This window comes from Amia ocellicauda, chromosome 13 (assembly GCF_036373705.1).
Source record: "Amia ocellicauda isolate fAmiCal2 chromosome 13, fAmiCal2.hap1, whole genome shotgun sequence".
Classification (NCBI taxonomy): Eukaryota; Metazoa; Chordata; class Actinopteri; order Amiiformes; family Amiidae; genus Amia; species Amia ocellicauda.
Window position 1 is genome coordinate 29002618 of NC_089862.1, and position 19227 is coordinate 29021844.

At 37.2% G+C, this 19227-nt stretch overlaps 1 protein-coding gene across 9 annotated transcripts in view; it reads right to left on the reverse strand.

Moving 5' to 3' along the window:
- The window catches only part of limch1a (LIM and calponin homology domains 1a), a 137835-nt gene that overhangs the window by 75116 nt on the left and 43492 nt on the right, over positions 1-19227 (reverse strand). For all 9 annotated transcript variants that reach the window (XM_066720486.1, XM_066720485.1, XM_066720482.1 and 6 more), the window contains exon 2: positions 6994-7064. In XM_066720486.1, coding sequence (XP_066576583.1) covers positions 6994-7064 — 71 coding nt within the window. The remainder of the gene's footprint in view (positions 1-6993; positions 7065-19227) is intronic.

Sequence of the window (19227 nt, forward strand, 5' to 3'; positions counted from 1 at the left end):
GAATATAACTGGCAGGGCTGCTCAAGATGTGAGAATCAGCTTACTCAATAAGCAAGGATACACCTGCTACAGAAATGTGCAAATGCATTAGATCAACCCACTTCTTCTTCAGTTGGATTTTGTGGGGTGTATGAAAGCAAACTTGGAAAACTGTCAGAATTATTAAACGACTCCTTCAGTTGATTAATCTGTTATGCTAGACATACAATTCATTTAAATCAATTAGGGAAAATAAATGCATAGACACAAATGGTCAAATCAAATCCATCTGACAGTTTTGAATCCTAAACTTTGAAAAGAAAATCTGATACACACACACACATACGCACACACACACACAAACTTCACTAGTCTTTCTTTTTCAAAAGTAGGCAATGCCACAAATATGCTATTCTGTTAAAGACATTAAAACACCCAGACTATGTTGGATATTCTGATAGTAATCAAATCATAATTTGCTAATGATGTTCAGAAAATAACTGAGGTTAGATTTTGAGTGCAGAAATTACATTATTTTGTGTTTTTTTACCCCACCATGTAGACATAAACATTATGATTAATTGATGCACATTTTCTCAGTTCTTTCATTTATCATAACTCAGCATTATAAAACAACTGAACAATGAAAAGCAGCCATCTCTAAGGTACAAGCAGTAGTCATTATGTTCCCCTATGCTGTACAATTACTCTGTGTAATCATGATTCTATTAATAAAAGCCCTGGAAACGTTTAAACCAAACATACTTAGAGAATCTGTGGAACAGAATATCTGCCGGAGATGTGAAAGAAATAATATTAAGCAGCTAACCTTCAACAGAAGCCTTTTATTGACACAGTGTTTATAGTTCAAACCAATTTTATTGTATGCAATCCAAATTTTGAAAAGGATTTTTCAAAATGGAAAGCTAATGCGTGACAATTTCCTTACAGCTTACTAATATGCAGCCAACTTTCCGTAGTAATGTTTTTTGGGTTGTGTTTGCACATGATATTACCACAGCCTCCCTAATTTGACATCAAAGGGTAATAGAAAATTAGATGACAGACATCATACATCAGATAACAATGATGAGTTTTTTCAGTACAGTCCAACGATATAATGACTTCTATGGGAGAAGAAATTAGACTTAAATCATATTATCACAGCTAGATGGAAGAATAAGATAAATGTATCACATTATTGATGAAGATTTTCTATATGGATATTGTGGCTTCAGTGCTAGACAGTCTCAGGACGATTGCCCCCTGAGGTTTATTGATGTGGAAATTCTGTTTTACAGCACAATAAAGATTTAACAGTGATGGTCTACAAGGTGTGTTTATGAAAATTACTTTTATATTTGCAGGGCAGCATAAGGATTAGGGTTCAAGCTTTTAAATAACCCAAGCACACAGCTGTCCCTCTGCCACTAGAGTGCTTACAAGCTGTAGTTTAAGGATGAAAAAAGATCTAATTTGATTAATGAGCGGTCTTTTTGAAATCTGATGCATAGTTATCTGCTGTCACCAAAACATACACCTCATAAAACTGTAAAGTTGTTAATTTGCTGATGGCTAAACTAGTCACCTTCTACAGGCACAGAAAATGAACAAAGCCTGCTGATTTTCAAAGATGTTTATTTTCTGAAGCAAAACAGATCAGTAACATACAGAAATAATTATTTTTTGACTTGCACGCTTTCAGAATGTTGTTGGTTAGGTTTAGGAGACCACCGTGCAGTAATTATAATTTGTGCTGCAGTATGGCACACAATCACTCATGCCAATCATGGAAACAGGATTTTTGTTTTGTATGGAAACTTGACATACCACATTATGTCAACTACTTTCAGATTTGTTTTTGTTGAAAATCTTTAATAGTATTTCTCTCATAAGTGAGGCAACCCATTTTTTTCAAAACCGTTTTCTAAGCACGTTTGCTGTGAATAGTGTTTCTCTTTAGACTGCAGTTCTAGAAAGATGTTACAATTTTCAATACATGTGCTGCCTGACAAACTGTGATGTAAAGGTAAATCACATCTAACTCAGTTAAAAGTACCACACTATAGATTGTTTTAAGAACATAAGAAAGTTTACAAACGAGAGGAGGCCATTCAACCCATCATGCTCGTTTGGTGTCCATTAATAACTAAGTGATCCAAGGATCCTATCCTGTCTATTTTTGAATGTTCCCAAATTTTCAGCTTCAACCACATCGCTGGGGAGTTTGTTCAGATTGTGACGCCTCTCTGTGTGAAGAAGTGTCTCCTGTTTTCCGTTTTGAATGCCTTGAAGTCCAATTTCCATTTGTGTCCCCGGGTCCGTGTGTCCCTGCTGATCTGGAAAAGCTCCTCTGGTTTGATGTGGTCGATGCCTTTCATGATTTTGAAGACTTGAATCAAGTCCCCACGTAGTCTCCTCTGTTCCAAGGTGAAAAGGTTCAGTTTCTCAGTCTCTCAGTAGGACATTCCCTTCAGACCTGGAATAAGTCTGGTTGCTCTCCTCTGAACTGCCTCTAGAGCAGCGATATCTTTCTTAAAGTGTGGAGCCCAGAACTGTCCACAGTATCCAGATGAGGTCTAACTAGTGCATTGTACAGTCTGAACATCACTGCCCTTGTTCTCAATTCTACACTTTTGACACATTCTACAGATTACTTCTCCACATTGTTTGGATGGGGAGAGAACTTCTAGTTCTATTCCTCCCAAAGTATAATTGCAGTGGACATTTTTACTACCTGCATGTAAAACCTTGCACTTGTCCACATTGAATTTCATCCACCAGGAGTCAGCCCACAACTGAATATTATCTAAGTACCTTTGAATAACCTGTGCTGCCGAGATTGTATCTGCTGAGCCACCTATTTTAGTATCGTCTGCAAATGTGACAAGTTTGCTAACTATCCCAGAGTCCAGATCATTAATATAGATTAGAAAAAGCACAGGCCCTAGTACTGATCCCTGTGGAACTCCACTAACAACCTCACTCCAGTTAGAAGCGACTCCTCTAATCGACACCCTCTGTTTCCTTTATATCAACCAGTTCATAATCCATCTACTTACATTACCCTGAATGCCTACAGCTTCCAATTTTAAGATCAGCTTTTGTTGTGGAACCTTATCAAAAGCTTTCAGAAAATCTAAGTATATCATATCATATGCTTTCACGTGAACTACAGCTGCAGTTGCATGTTCAAAAAATTCTAATAAATTAGTAAGACATGATCTGCCTCGTCTAAACCCATGTTGACTATCTCCAAGAATATGGTTTTCATTAAGATGCTCCTCTATTTTCTATTTCTATTTTCTGTAAAGTAAAGTAAGGTAATGCAGGTGAGACTGATTGGTCTGTAATTTCCTGGCTCAGTTTTGTCCCCTTTCTTGTGGATTGGTATGACATTTGCTGTCTTCCAGTCAGTTGGCACATCCCCTTTCTAAGTGTCATTTGTAATATTTTAGTTAGCAGCATATAAATAATTTCACTAATTTGTTTTAAGTACTGTTGGAAATATACCATCTAGTCCAGGTGATTTGTTTGTTTTTAATTCTGCTAGTCCCTTTAGTACCTCCTCCTCATTTATCCTGATCTCTCTGATTGTTAACCTGTGGCATGTTTTTCATTTTTTCTTTTGTAAAAACCTCTGTGAAATACTAATTTAGAACATTTGCCACATCTTGTTCGTTTTCCAAGATACTTCAATGTTTGCCCTTTATCTGTTTCATTTCCTCCATTATTGATCTCTTGCTGTTGTAAGTATTGAAAGAAGCTCTTTGCATTACTTTTATCTCCAAACGCTATATTTCTTTCTATTTCCCTCTTTGCTTTCCTGATCCCTTTCTTTCTTTGTTTTGTCTCCATCCCTTTTGTATGATCTATACAACATTTTCTTTCTCCTGATATTTTCTTGCACACTTCTATTTAAACATTGTGGCCAGTGATTTTTGGTCCTCAATTTGCTAAGTTTTGGTACAAATTTCTCCTGAGCCTCAAGTAGTATATCCATTTTCGACTAAATCTGTATGCAGTGTGCCCCAGTCGCCGCCTCATACCTTCAATGTTTGCTTTTCTAAAATTGTAGACCATTGTTTTAGACTTGGTCCTTATTTTTTAAAGAATGCCTCAAAACTAACCATATTGTGATCACAGTTTTCCATTGGTTCTCTAACTATTGTCCCTCTGACTCTATCTTGGTCATTTCGTCCTGCCTAGAAATTGCCAATAACACATTTATTTTTTAAGGAATGCACACACCTGGAGGCACTTAAGACAATAACAAGAGCTTATTGTTATATACCAGAAAGTCTTGAGAAATTTTCATCAAGCGATCTAATCTACCACAACGAACAAAAGCAGCTGTTTGTCAGTTTTCTTTAAAAAATAAAGCTTTACAGAAGATTGGAATTGGAATGAAGAACATTTTCAGCACAGGCACTGAAGCCAAATGTTAAAATATTTCTAAATCAGGTGTGCATTTGAGCAATCCTCATAAAATGAATGTCAGATATTCTGAGCTGTTTTTCCTGTAACTGTTAATATATTAAAAAAAAAAATAAGGGACTAAAGAGTCTCTTCACTCAAGATACCAGTGTGCCCTATAATATATTGATGTTATTGGCTTACTGAAACTGGAAGCTTTCAAGGGTCAGCACAAAGTTGAGTCCCACCAGTTTTAAATCGGGTTCATAGTTTCATCAGGCTTCCGCCCTCAGCTTGCCAGGGAACAGTCATCTTTGAGCTTGCAATGTTAATAGCAGAAGCTGTATGTGACACTTTAGCATTGTTGACTGAACAGTGGGCTTGCAATGTTAAAAGAAGAGGACAGTCTAACCGTGCACATTTCAGGGGAAGTGTATTCATCTCTCCTAGGGACAATGGTTCTATTGGCCAAGCCAACTGATTAACAATTAATTAGTGATTCCAAATTAATGGAGATGTCTGGGAGGAGGACAACCTGCAATCTCACACACACCATGACAACCAATGAGATATAACCAATTCACATATCAAGCTTCCTTTCCTCTGCATCAGTAGCTCACATCACATAGCGCTACAACCATGCTTCCTCTTGCTTAAAAAAAATTAAGAACATCATCCCTCTGCCCTCGCAGTCTCCACCTTTGCAGCAGCCCCTTGTCTCCATTTGCCATCTTGGGGGGTTTCCAATGGCGTCATCCTCATGCCCAGGCCATAATTCCCTCAGCCATGTAGGTTAAGCTCAAATAAACTCCATTACTTCATTACTACTATCTTCCACCTGCATCTATAGTAGGTTGTCCAATCTATTGAATGTGTATAAAAATACCCAAACAATGGCAGATTACTTTTTAATCACAAAATGTAAATTACATAAGTAAGTATTAAGGGGCACCATTATGGTGGCAGTCTAAAGTTATTCAACAATAACATGACTAACTAAATAAATTAAAAAAACACTTTCAAAAGTACATTACTGATAACGATAGACATTAGAGAGTCCATATGATACATCTATGGGCATCGGTTTGCTAGCACTCCTTTGATCCAAACATTTCATTTAAATATACCAATAAACCAGCTCAGCACATGGCTAGCCACCTTAATTTCCTTAGTTCACCCTTTCCGCACCGTAGAAACAATCTTGCTCCATCGTCACTGTCAAATTTGCCCCAGTCAAACAGATTTTCCCAGAGTCAGTGTAGAAAAGTAGACATTTGAAATAGATTTACAGTTAGACTTGCCCAGAACTTAAAGATAGAACAATTTACTCCAGTGAATTACGATTTGCAATAACAACCATGAATGCTAATTTCTTAGTCATTTGCCATCTATGCAAATGTGAACCTGTTCAAAGAGGGCAGGATTTTCAGGGCTAATGACGCCTTATCCAACAATGCCCATGCAACCCACAATAACTGTGCCAGGGAACAGAATGCGTGTATGATCCCCACTGACCATGTGCTGTCTATCCTTCACTGATACCAGCAAAAACATCCCAGTGCACCAACTTCTCAAGACTCCCTCTTACAGTTGAATGTCCTGGTACTGGAGTGTGGATCCTGTCCAGACAAGGTTTATGCATGTTGTTGCCTGCATCATACTGCTGATATTTTGCTTATGTACCGTTTGATCCCACAATAAATAGCTGTACTTTCATGTTTACATACACAGATCTCTATTGGCTCCTGCTAGCAGGACCCTGCTCTTCCTATGCCCTTTTGGCTATCTAACAATCTTAAATCTTAAATTAGCTATTCAGTTCAGTTAGCATGTTTGTGTTAGAAAAGTGCTAACAGGATATACAGGGCATCCAAGACCCTTATCCAATTTGGCAATAATGAAAGCCCTGTAAAAGAAATTAGGGGGGCTGGTTTGTAACATTTTGTGGCATACACCTACACTAGATTCAACTGCTGCAGTCCTCCATACACGATGACTTAAAACACTTCAATGCAACCATTGCCCTCTTGGGAGCTACACCCCTATAGTACGTGCAATTTACTGTGATATTGCAAAGGATACCAACTGAACTAAGTGCAATGGAAACCTTGCAGAAACTTTCCACTCGCTTGGCCTGGATGCTGTACAGAGACAGTTACTTATATTATTTTCCTAGAGCTCAAATTTCCATATTAACAGATATTAACCGATACAAAAACATTATTAAATAACCTTGGAACCAGAAAATAGCTATGTGATTGGATGACCTAGGATCCAACTGTTTATTGGACATATATTGGAACTTGGGACCTTACCATTGAATATAGTTTTCCCACCAGCATAATCACAGTCTGAATTAGATTTATTTGAGGAAAAGTTATAAGCGTAGCAACAGGATATGTGTTGTCAAAAGTCAAGACTTACTGAGTCATAACTGAGTTACTGGGGTCTCATTAAATAATAATAATAGTAATAATAATATACAATATTAGTGCACTATTTAGTCATTCTTCCTGCAAACACTACAAAGACCAGATACCAATAGACAATGGAGTAGCATTTAAGGTTTTATAGAAAGCAGAGGGTTTTGAAACTCACTCGCACAACAGGATCCCGTTTTCCAACCCGCCTCGAAAGTCTCTGTCACCAAACCGTCTGCCTGTGACAGCCTGCAATTGAACCACAACAAGTTATTAGAGACAGCCTTTGTAAAAAGCCTTAGACAGATTCTTATGACAGATATGAGGCGGCACTTAGAAGAGTTAGACTGAAGCACACTGGATACAGATTCAGTTCAAAAGAAATTTGTATCACAACTTAACAAATTGAGGACCAAAAAACATAGGCTAAAATGGTTTAATAGACGTATGCAAAAAAATACAAAGAAAGACAAAAGAAAATGTTGTATAGCGTATACAAAAGGGATAGAGACTAAACAAAACACAAATAATATGCTGAACTGCAAAGAGATATTCAAGGGATCAGGAAACCAAAGAGGGCAATAGAAATAAACAGCTCTTGGAGCTAAAACTAATGCAAAGAGCTTTTTTCAATACTACAACAGCAAGATAATAAAGTCAATAAAGGAGGAAGTGAAACAGATAAAGGGCAAAAACTGAAGTATCTTGGAAAATGAACAAGATGTGGCAAATGCTCTAAATGAGTATTTCACAGAGATATATACAAAAAAAAAAAAACAGATAACATGCCACAGGTTAACAATCAGTCCAGTCAAACCCTAAGAGAGATCAGGATAAATGAGAAGGAGGTACTAAAGGGACTAGCAGATATTAAAAAAAAAAAAAAAAAAAATCACCTGGGCCAGATGGTATATTTCCAACAGTACTTAAAGAAATAAGGGGAATTATTTATAGGTCGCTAACCAAATGACACTTAGAAATGGGATGTGCCAACTGACTGGAAGACAGCAAATGTCATACCAATCCACAAGAAAGGGGACAAAACTGAGCCAGGAAATTACAGACCAATCAGTCTCACCTGCATTACCTTACTTTACTTTACAGAAAAAATTATTAGACAGAAAATAGAGGAGCACCTTCATGAAAACCATATTCTTGGAGATAGTCAACATGGGTTTAGACGAGGCAGATCATGTCTTACTAATTTATTAGAATTTTTTGAACATGCAACTGCAGCTGTAGATCACGTGAAAGCATATGATATGATATACTTAGATTTTCTGAAAGCTTTTGATAAGGTTCCACACCTAAGACTGATCCTCAAATTGGAAGCTGTAGGCATTCAGGGTAATGTAAGTAGATGGATTATGAACTGGTTGATGTAAAGGAAGCAGAGGGTGTCGATTAGAGGAGTCGCTTCTAACTGGAGTGAGGTTGTTAGTGGAGTTCCACAGGGATCAGTACTAGGGCCTGTGCTTTTTCTAATCTATATTAATGATCTTGACTTTGGGATAATTAGCAAACTTATCACATTTGCAGATGATACTAAAATAGGTGGCTCAGCAGATACAATCTCGGCAATACAGGCTATTCAATGACCCTTGGATAATATTCAGTTGTGGGCCGACACCTGGCAGATGAAATTCAATGTGGACAAGTGCAAGGTAATACATGTAGGTAGTAAAAATGTCCACTATAATTACAATAAGGGAGGAATAGAACTGTAAGAAGTAACACATGAGAAAGACCTAGTTTATGTGGACTCACGTTCACTTTCCCCATCCAAACAATGTGAGAAAGCAATAAAAAAGGCAAACAGAATGTTAGTGTTGTCACATTTTCATGTGCCTTTGTTTATGTTTTGTATGTTGAAGTTTAGTTCCTTGTTCCTGTCTTGTGACTCTCTCGTTCCTGTCATGCATTTTCCTGTTCCTGCCTTGTGCACATGCGTTTAGTTTTCCTTGGTTCCCCTGTGTTCATTAGTCTTGTTTTGAGTTCTGTTTTCTCATTGGTTCATTTGGTTATCTTGTTATTAGTTCCATCTTGTTATTGGTTCATGTTTTATTGTCTTGTTTGCTTGTTCCCCTAGTCTGTGTATTTATAGCCCTCTTGTTCTCCAGTCCTTGGTTAGGTATTGTTTGTTTGTTTGTTAGTTGGTTAGTGTGTACGCATTGTTCCAGTCCAGTCCAGTCCTTGTTTAATATTTCTCGTTTCATTTATTTTCTCCATTAAACTGTACTTGGGTTCTCATTTGTCTTCGTCCTGTTCCTGCTTGCTCTGGCAGTCCGCGGCATTACAAATGTATATTGTCAAAAGTGTAGAATTGAGAACAAGGGCAGTGATGTTCAGACTGTACAATGCACTAGTCAGAGCTCATCTGGATACTGTGGACAGTTCTGGGCTCCACACTTTAAGAAAGATATCGCTGCTCTAGAGGCAGTTCAGAGGAGAGCAACCAGACTTATTCCAGGTCTGAAGGGAATGTCCTACTGAGAGACTGAGGAACTGAACCTTTTCACCCTGGAACAGAGGAGACTATGTGGGGACTTGATCCAAGTCTTCAAAATCATGAAAGGCATCAACCACATCAAACCAGAGGAGCTTTTCCAGATCAGCAGGGACACACGGACCCGGGGACACAAATGGAAATTGGTCTTCAATACATTCAAGATGGAAAACAGGAGACACTTCTTCACAGAGAGAGGCGTCACAATCTGAACAAACTCCCCAGCGATGTGGCTGAAGCTGAACATTTGGGAACATTCAAAAATAGACTGGATAGGATCCTTGGATCACTTAGTTATTAATGGACACCAAACAAGCACAATGGGTTGAATGGTGTCCTCTAGTTTGTTAACTGTCTTATATTAAAACATTTAATAAAATCTACAGGGACTTATCTAGTGTTTTGGTTATATTAAAGAACAGAACACCCAGACTTTTTATACAAATCTACAGCCATGTTTAATAGCTCGGGGTGTCATAATGCATACAAAATGTTTAAGTAGGAGACAAGGACAAACTTCAAGTGCACTTGCATTCACATCGCATTACCTTCTATAAAACTGCTCGGCTGCCCTCGTCAGATATTTAAACAGGAGCACGTTTTGATCTGATATAAACACAAGTGATGGGTTTTATTTTGCAGTGTCAAGTTGGAACACCAAAACAATTCAAATTGTAGATTACAAATGAAAGAAGCAAATTAAATGTTGGTGTGGAATGGTGGATAAGAAAAGGGAAGCACATTATGTAAATGGTTGATGTTAAAATGTGAGGGGTGGTTGTTGTCAGTAAGCAAATGTCAGTGAGTGCTCCTGATATTTCACATATGAATAACAATGCCTTGATTCAATAGTTTTCTCTTCTGGTCCACAGAGAACTCATCTGACATCTCGTGAAGCTTCAAAGTTGTATTATTTAGTTTCAAATTTCCCTTTTTAGCTCAAAAAGATTTGCCAGTTTAACAGATGTCTGGTTTTGATCAATCGTTGACAGACCCAATCTGCCATGTTTTCACAGGCATTGCTTCCATAAGGAACACGTTAAAGCTCCTTCATCTGCATAGATTTGTTTTCTCCTGTAAAGTGATAATAACCCACTTTGATCTTCCCAGTTATTTGGCACTGGCAAGCATAACCCAAATCCTATTTTATACCACAAGGCTTTCGATTCCAAAGATTCTACATTACTGTCTTGTGCTTTAAAGAATATGTTGTTTTAAAATCACTATTATTTTCTCTTTTCAAATAAAGAACAAAATAACAATAATAATTATCATCTTCTTACATTTACTTTACTGGGTTTAACAAAGGTAAAATACCTCTAAAAAGTCATCAATGGGGTGAATTTGAAAATTAAAATAAATAGATTTTTTGAGTTGTGGCCTTAGCTGGCATCTAACCTATTTAAGATTCAGTTCGAAGTTAGAGATTCATCTCTGGGATAATGCTGGGAGCAACTTAGAGGAAGACTTATTAAGAGAAGTAATCTAAATACCCAAATTTAAATTATTCATATTTCTCCTATCACTAGTACTTTCATATGGTTCTGAATTGCCACATTGTGTGACCATCTCTTTTTTGCTCTATGACCATAGTATAGAGTCAAAATAACTAATCCAGCCAGTAGTTTATCATACATGACAAAAAACTAAAAATGCAACCCTGATATACCCTACACTTGAAAACTAAATTCTAACTGAAATAGTGAAAAATTACCCAAACTAATATTAACCCAATGCACAATGTTCTTGCTTGAATGTGACATTACTTATGAAAAGGAGGCCTAACCATGTGATTAAGCTTGGTTAAGTTTTAAAGTTGGCACTAAAATTTACAGTTGGAGTAAGGTTTATAGTTTAATTAAAGACATAAGCTGAAGAGAAGTATAGTTTTACAGTAACATTTTGGTTGTTTCTGAGCCCAATGTTTTGGCTTAGTTGTTAAGCTATGTAAGCGTTCTTTCTGTATTAACTGCCAGTTTGAGTATTATTGGAGGACAAAAGGAAAACCAGAATATCAGAAACAATTATATTGGAAAATGTGAATAAATTAATAAATCAAATAGATTTCATAGGCACCTCACAGTTTCAGATGGCTTGTAAATCAGTCCATTATTAGAATTAGCAACAATAAACCCAGCTTTTGTAGCTTTATTCTTAAAAGCAAAAGTAAACTGGATAATATAAAGCAGCAGCTCTTGGTGATGAGGTTCGTAGTCTGTTCTCCCTCCCGGCGGTTGCAAGGCCTTGGTTGCTAGGTGACAATGCACTGCCGCACTTCATCACCTTTGATGTACTGTTATTACCTCCTTCTTCAGCATAAGCCTTCACCACCTCCATCTACTTTTTAAATTCACATACATTCCAGCTAAATCTCCCGAAACATTATGTGGAAATGTATTAATATAATTTCCAAAATGCATCTTCCCTTGGCTACATGGGCACCTCCCAATTTTGACAATCACTTCTGAAAAACGAAATGCCAACATTTCCTTCTCTTTAGCAAAAAGCTTTAACTATCACCCTTCCTGAAATCACTTCTGACAGAGTGTGAACCTCCCGGCAAAAGCTTTTATTTGATTCCCACCCCTACACAACCATTCCTGAGGATCGTAACACTTTGTCTGCAGTGCTTTTTAGTATTCCTTTAAACCCCTGCAAATTTCCCCACATCCCATACATGATACTTTTCACTATTGAAGGAATTGGTCACACGGGGTGGCTTGGTCCATGTCTAGTACTCTTCACTTGACCTATTTCCATCTAGGTATGATTTGTGGAAAGATATCGTATGTTGTAGATGCAATTTACTGGGTAATCAAATCAAGGTTAAATCTGTCCCTAAATGGAGAGAAGCAGCTCTGTTATTATTCTGCATCACTACATCCATTATTTTTCTGTTCACCTTCAAACTACACCCTGAATGGGGAGGGTGCAAGAGATCAGTTGACGCTGCATGATACTACTAAACTACTTAGGATACATTAGGATGTATTTTTATTTTCCTTACAGGCACATGTTCTGCACATAAAAACTCCAAAATACTATCTCACCAGAAAAACAGACCAAATGTTGTACCTATGTTTTTGAGGATGATAAAGAAGGACAGTATAACAAACATACAGTTTATCTTTGGGATAAGTTTGCTCAGAACAAGGAGTTGTGCTCCAGAAAGCCGACAACATGACAGATATGAAGTACTGCCCACCAAAAATATCTGTTATAAACACCTATGCTAAAAGATGTACAGTGGCAATGAAAGACCATACCTGCTTGCAAAAGAGGGCTATTATGCTAATTCAAAACAGTAACCAGTAAAAGCAATTATCTGAAAAGCACTTTGTAAAACCCTCTAAATCCCTTTTACAATAGGCTTTAAAGTCTTTTGTAGCTGGGGAATAAAGGTATACATGCGTATAAAGAGAAGAAAATATGTTCTGAAACAACATTCAAGTGCTAACTAGTGCGCAAAGCATATTTTATATGGCATTACAAAATCAAAATCCTTGTATAGCTACTTGGCATAAGCAAGCCTTCAAGATACTAAAACTCTCCAATGCCACATTGCAGCCTTAAATGTTCAAGATAAAGCAGCTGCAGGTTTTCAACAAAACATTTCTTTACTGCCACAAAAGAAAGCAGGAAAAGTGACTTCTAGGGAAAACTCTGGCAGCTCAGACAATTATGATCTTAAGTTCCCCCAAAACACTTTGGAAACATTATTTGCACAGCTGGGAAGTGCAGACCGTTAAGACAACTGGCAGGGGGATTTTTATTGGAATGAACACAAGTAATGTACCGCTAAAGCAAACTTGAACCCACACAATAAAAACTTGTATTGCAACACCTTGAGGGAAATATCTGTAATTGTGCTGTGTATTGTCAAACATACAGAAATTAAAGAAGTGGGTGACCATCGACCTTGTCTGTTCCTATTTCTGCGAGATTGAGAGGCAATTTATACCACTCCTTTGGATTTTTGTGAATTAATTTAAGTAACTATCACCCACAAAGAAAAGCAAAGGAAAACTCTTGTAAACCATAAAACCAAACAGGCTGCCCCATCTATTTCACTCACACTGTTTATGTTCATCTTTTCTGTTTAACACCTAATTAAGCAACTGGAGGAGACTTATAAACATATTAAGATCCAGTTCCCAACTAGAAAATGCCGCCCACATTTTAAGTTTGCCTCGTTAAAGTCAACCTACAGGAAAAACATTTTTCTAAACATATGGTGTCAAACCTAGACCTTCAAGATGAAAAGGAAAATAAATAAATAAACTATTGAAAAGTTAATATAAATCCAGTTATTTTTCAAAGAGGACATAACATTATAACTTAAGAATGAAATATATCCATTGTAGCTAGTCAGCTGGAAACTGTGCTGTCTACCATACAATGGTCTGTTTTTTAAGAACACCATATGTATAGATTTATTGGAATGACCTATACAATTTTGGTATCGTTTTCAGGAAAGGATGATAAATGATTACCTATGTTTAATCGCAGAGTTTCAGCAGGTCTTCAATAGGATTGCCGTGTTTCACTGAATAAGATCATCGGGATGGGCTTCCCGCTGTCTCTACCATGCCAACTGTATCCATTACCTGCATGCATAATATATAGTCCTTTTAAATAATTTGTCCTCCACTCTTCAGCACATAGCCAAAAGAAAGACTGGAAACAGAGACTGTTCCACAAAACACACCCCTCGACTTCATTGTGGATTGCTTAAAATGCCTCAAAGGCAAAAACTGCAAACCGTCTGCAGGCATTAAAAGTGAAACTTGTTGATGCTCTGTATCGCTTGTCATCAGACTTGCTTGCTCCCCTCAGTAGCATAATGCATCTGATTAAAGATATTAACGAGCCTTGAAATTTCTTATTTCCCAGGAACACCTGCTAACCCCATTAACTCCCTAGAATGCAGGATGGGAGTCACAGGGGAGCAAAGAAAGAGCATGATTCACGTGCCGCTTTGAGTCAGCTACCCAGCCTCACTTTACCAGGCTGTTGGCTTTATGGTGTGTGTGCGTGTGTGTATGTGTGTGTGTGTGTGTGTGTGTGTCTGTGTAACACAGCCCTTTTCCTTCCACATGTGATACAATTGTTTAGTTAACCAAAACACAAAATGGAAACTATGCTGTTATTAGGAGTTGGCTTCCATCTACATACTGGTGAAATATGGAGTTTCTCCTCCGTACCCCAGCACAGTGGATGTCACCTGGCACTGCTGATACCTGCATCCCTGGTCAGCTGAACAATGGATGCATGAACAGGCAGGTCGGGACGCTACACAGACAGCTCTGCCTGGGATTAAAATATAGCCTATTGACTCACCAGATAATGTCTTAATTATATGAAACACCCAGACCTTGCTAGCCGTTGACATGCCTATTGTGTCCATGATTTAAATTGACCGGGAAAGACATAATCCTCCACCCTGCATCTATCTCCATCATGCGGCACTTCATCCCTTAGGAAGAGAGAAAGCTATCAGCAACAACCAAACTAGGTCAACATTAAGCACCATGTATGCTTGCGATTTCTGTTTTTGTTTTTTAATGTTACAGGATACTGTTTTATTGCAACAATTATCATGTAAAGTACAAACATCTTTAGTTAATAAAAGCATAATTTAAAAAAATATTTCAATTATACATGCACAGATGTAGGCTAAAATCACCAAATATATTGGGACAAATACCAAAAAACAGCTGTTCACAATGTAATTAACAGGTTGTAGGGTGACTGGCAATTGTACACATAATATTGTACTTAGATTAAAAAAACAAACAAACAAACAAAAAAACAATAGTGGGTAATGACACAAATGGAAATTTAAGTGATTAATGTATTTTATATATTTGAAAAGTGCTTTTCAGAAAAAAGAACAAATTCTGAGAGAACTGAAGGCTCTTCCAGTTCAAGTTTAAGCAATTCCCAAATTCTGCCACTGACCTAGACTATTTTTGAACCTCATATTATAAAAAAAAAGTGAATGCCAAAGAATTTCCTGTATGGCTTGTGGGAGTGTATGGGAAGAAGGAAAAAATATTCCTCTTTATTCTAATGAAACAGCATTAAACTAAACCGTTTGTTCCAAGGGGTTGAATTCGTAAAGCTACTTGTCTTCAAATCAGCTCAAAGAGACTTCGCAACTCAGAAACATCCTGAGCTCAGTTTTGCTTTTTGAGAAGAGTGCAGCAAAACTAATGGTTCAGAAAAATATCCCCCAACATATACACCTTTTCCGCAAAAATGCATTTTATATTGGTATTAAATCTGTCTAGAGCTACTGTAATCAAATCGCTCCAAATGGCCATCCAAGTTGCTAGCTAGTGCAGGTTTCACTGTTTTACTGTATGATTGCAAACAGATGACAGAATTTCTGGACTTGGCACAGGTATCCTAAACAATACCGTTACCTTACAAAGCACACCAGAAACACTGGCTTTGACTGTACTAGCAGTTTTGTTGCTGTTTGTTTGTTTTTATATTAACACTATGTGACTACAGTCAACTACTGTGACTACATGGAAAGCATGCCGTCTATTCACTACGCTACTGTAACTTTCCAGGAATGTTCCTTTTTATCCAATTTACCATTGCCTGCCTGTGCCACCAGGACAAAAAAGGAAGAATAAAATAAAAACAACATTGTCTATTCCACTCACTGGGAGTATAACAGCACTTTATGTTTTCACATTAGAAACTATGTTGCCATTTTGATTGTTTTTTGTAAATGAGTAGAGAGAGTTTCCTTTTTCACCACGTGTCTCACTCGCTCAAGTGTACCACATGAAACCGAGTAACAAATATGTTTAGAAGATATTCAGCTGCATATGCAGGTAAAGGCTTGAAGAAGCTTTAAATGGCTTCATTTTGTGCACTCTGGCAGAGAGACACACATCCCAAGGGTAATTCCCAGGGAAATATTTGTGTGCCCAGCCTTATAAATCGAAATAACCTTTTGAACAGAAATTAGAGCTACAATGATAGGTTTACTTGTTAATGTTTTTTTAAACAAATGCAGAAATCTGAAAAACAGAACAAATAGTTTTCAGCTGTTGGTGCATTAGTAAGGCAGATGTCTTAAAACAATATACTGATTCCCTGGATTTAAATTAATATTTTTTTAATGATAACCAGAACCAAAGAGCAAATTATTAAAGTCGATGTTGGATCATCTTTTATTAAAAATTGTTTGTTTTGTACACCAAGGAAACTGAAAAGTAATTTAGACAAGGACACTCTAATTACACATTACATCAATAAAACTTAAAAATCTTAATTGGTTTTGCAAAAACAGGTACATCATATTTAGACTTTAAATAAATAAGATCTTGATTTACATGCCAAGATCACTACCATGACCAATAACTGAAACCAAGACCAGAGGTGTAGAGCCCAAGACCAAAACCAAGCCCTAACAAATTGGCCTTGAGCCAAGACCAGGTCTTAAGACTCCATCTCTGTTGTTAGGGTCTTGTAATTGACTGGGTGGCACTATGGCTGGTGTTCACATAACTGAATTTTGAGCTGGATAGGATTCCTCTTCAGCGGGGCTGGGATTGAAATCAGCCTGTTTTAGGCTGGGATTAAATCAAAACTTTGACCCACCCCTCTAATAGAAAACTACACAACTGTACTCAGTTGCGGCTTCATTTTTAGTGAGATGCCAATCAGAAATGTAACCGCTATGATGAACAGGTTTTTATTTTGCTATTAGCGTGTGGGTCAAAGTTTTGATTTAATCCGGCCCTTAGCCTGAATGAACAACCTTAGGGGGAATATTTAGAGGACCACATGAAACTATCACTATTTGACTAAATTTACTTGGGTGCCTTCAAACAGTTAACCAATATTAAGTCACATTGTATGCAGGGTCTGGGATATCATACTGCAAATAAGCTTCAGTCTAATCCATGGGAGTATTTTCTACAGACAAAATAACAAAAATGAGTGACACTTAAGTGGCTGCTAAACTGGATTCCTGAGATCTTTCCCCACCAGGAATGTGTCCCACTGCTGATCAGAAGGGAATGGCCACACTGCCTTTAAAAGGCAAAATGTTTATTCTGCTAATTCAGTCTGTTGTCCAGTTGTGACATTTTCCAGATTATTGGGACAATGCCCAATGAAATCTGTTCCATTATGTCATTTGCCTTATTTTCTTAAAAAATATAAATTTAAATTAGGTTATTGTTAAACTTGGAATTACTTTATAAGTACAGATAAGGCAGATAAGTACTAAGTACAGATAAGTACAAACTTATGTACTTTATTTCATTATTACGTTTTTCTGCTCTGTTTTTTATAATTAATGGATGAAATCCTGCTCTACAGGGCACACAAATTATACTTTAACATGAAGTGTTTCTATTTTTTCAAATATACTGGGTAATATACTTTACTACTTTTTGTAAATATCAGTTAACTAAGAGTTTATTTTAATGTGGGAATTGACAAATAAATTGTGTTTAACTGCCTAATCTGTATCTTTCAAAAGCTTTTGTTTCTCTTTTCAATTGTTTAAATTTGTTTGGCCTTCAATTTCCTTTTATCAAAGCAACAGCCCATGGACTTTCTGTGGAAGCTGCAGCAATGTTCATACAAGTTTTATTGTTTTTTTGTTTGCTTGTTGGTATTTTAAATGGGCCACTTGTTTTTTATTTTATATCCTCCCAGTATAGAATCTCCAACTGTTAATCAATTCAGCAACCCTCATAACAAGGAGGGAAAGATGAAGATCAACACATACCACTCACAACCCTGTGGTCCACTTGATTTCACACCACAAGTTCACAGCAGAGCGATAGCATCACGGGGACGACTATTGTAACACTCCTTTGATAACACTGTGTTTACAGGTATCTGGTAAGCCAGAGAGCTCTGGCCAACTTGGAGCCCACCCAAATCCTGCAAGTGCTCAGGAAACTGTGCGCCCCATGAGGAATCTTGGTAGAAGTCGGCCGTGACGTAGCCTGCGTTTCTGGATTACAGTGACATAACATGTGCTCAGGAGCCCTTCTATCAAATCATCTTCAATGCTATTTAGTGATGTAGACCAGTGTGTGAAGAGAAAACTTAAAAATGTATCATTATCTATGTAATTTCATGCATGCAGAAAATCAGTACTACATTTGAGGTGGAAGCAGAGGAACTAATGCCATGTTCTCTGACCTGTACAGTTAAAAGGAAATGTGCATCATTGCGATCTCTGTTCTGGCAATCCCAATATGTTAGATGGCAGCTCTTTGAACAGAAAGTTTATCAATCCAAAGGACTGAGAACTGCCTCAAGTACCTCCCTATTCAGATTGTATTTACATAAAGACCTAAAAGATTGTATAAATTATATGTTCCATTTTAAGAACAGCTTACTACCTCTAAACTGAGTGGTAAGAGGCCAGCCAAAGTACAGGCTAGATTTGAATGCCAAAGCCCGGTGTTAGTTGGAAAGAATATTCAAATATTCTGTTTTTAAGATCAACATCTGTCTTATATCCAAAGCCAAATGAGAAGAAAAAATAAATAATTGGAGACTGAATGACTTTCATCTGTAAATCAAGAGATCAAATGCTTGTGTGACTAAGAAAGAAGATGAATTCCCATCGTTTGCGGTATAATACCAATCTCCCTATCGAATCTAGTGAGGACAGGAAACATGAAATAGCAACCCCATCCCATCAAGCAAGCTGAAACAAAGTGTACCAAACACTAAACTGCTAACCATATTGACATTACCCTGGCTTTCTGAGACAAAATAAAACAACTGTTGCACGCTGTAAATCATTCCTCTGACCACAGGATTCCCCAATAATGAGTCTACTTTTAGCTTTCAGTACATGTTGACCTCAAAAAGAGGTTTCCTATCACAGTAATTAAATCAGCTGTGAAAGCT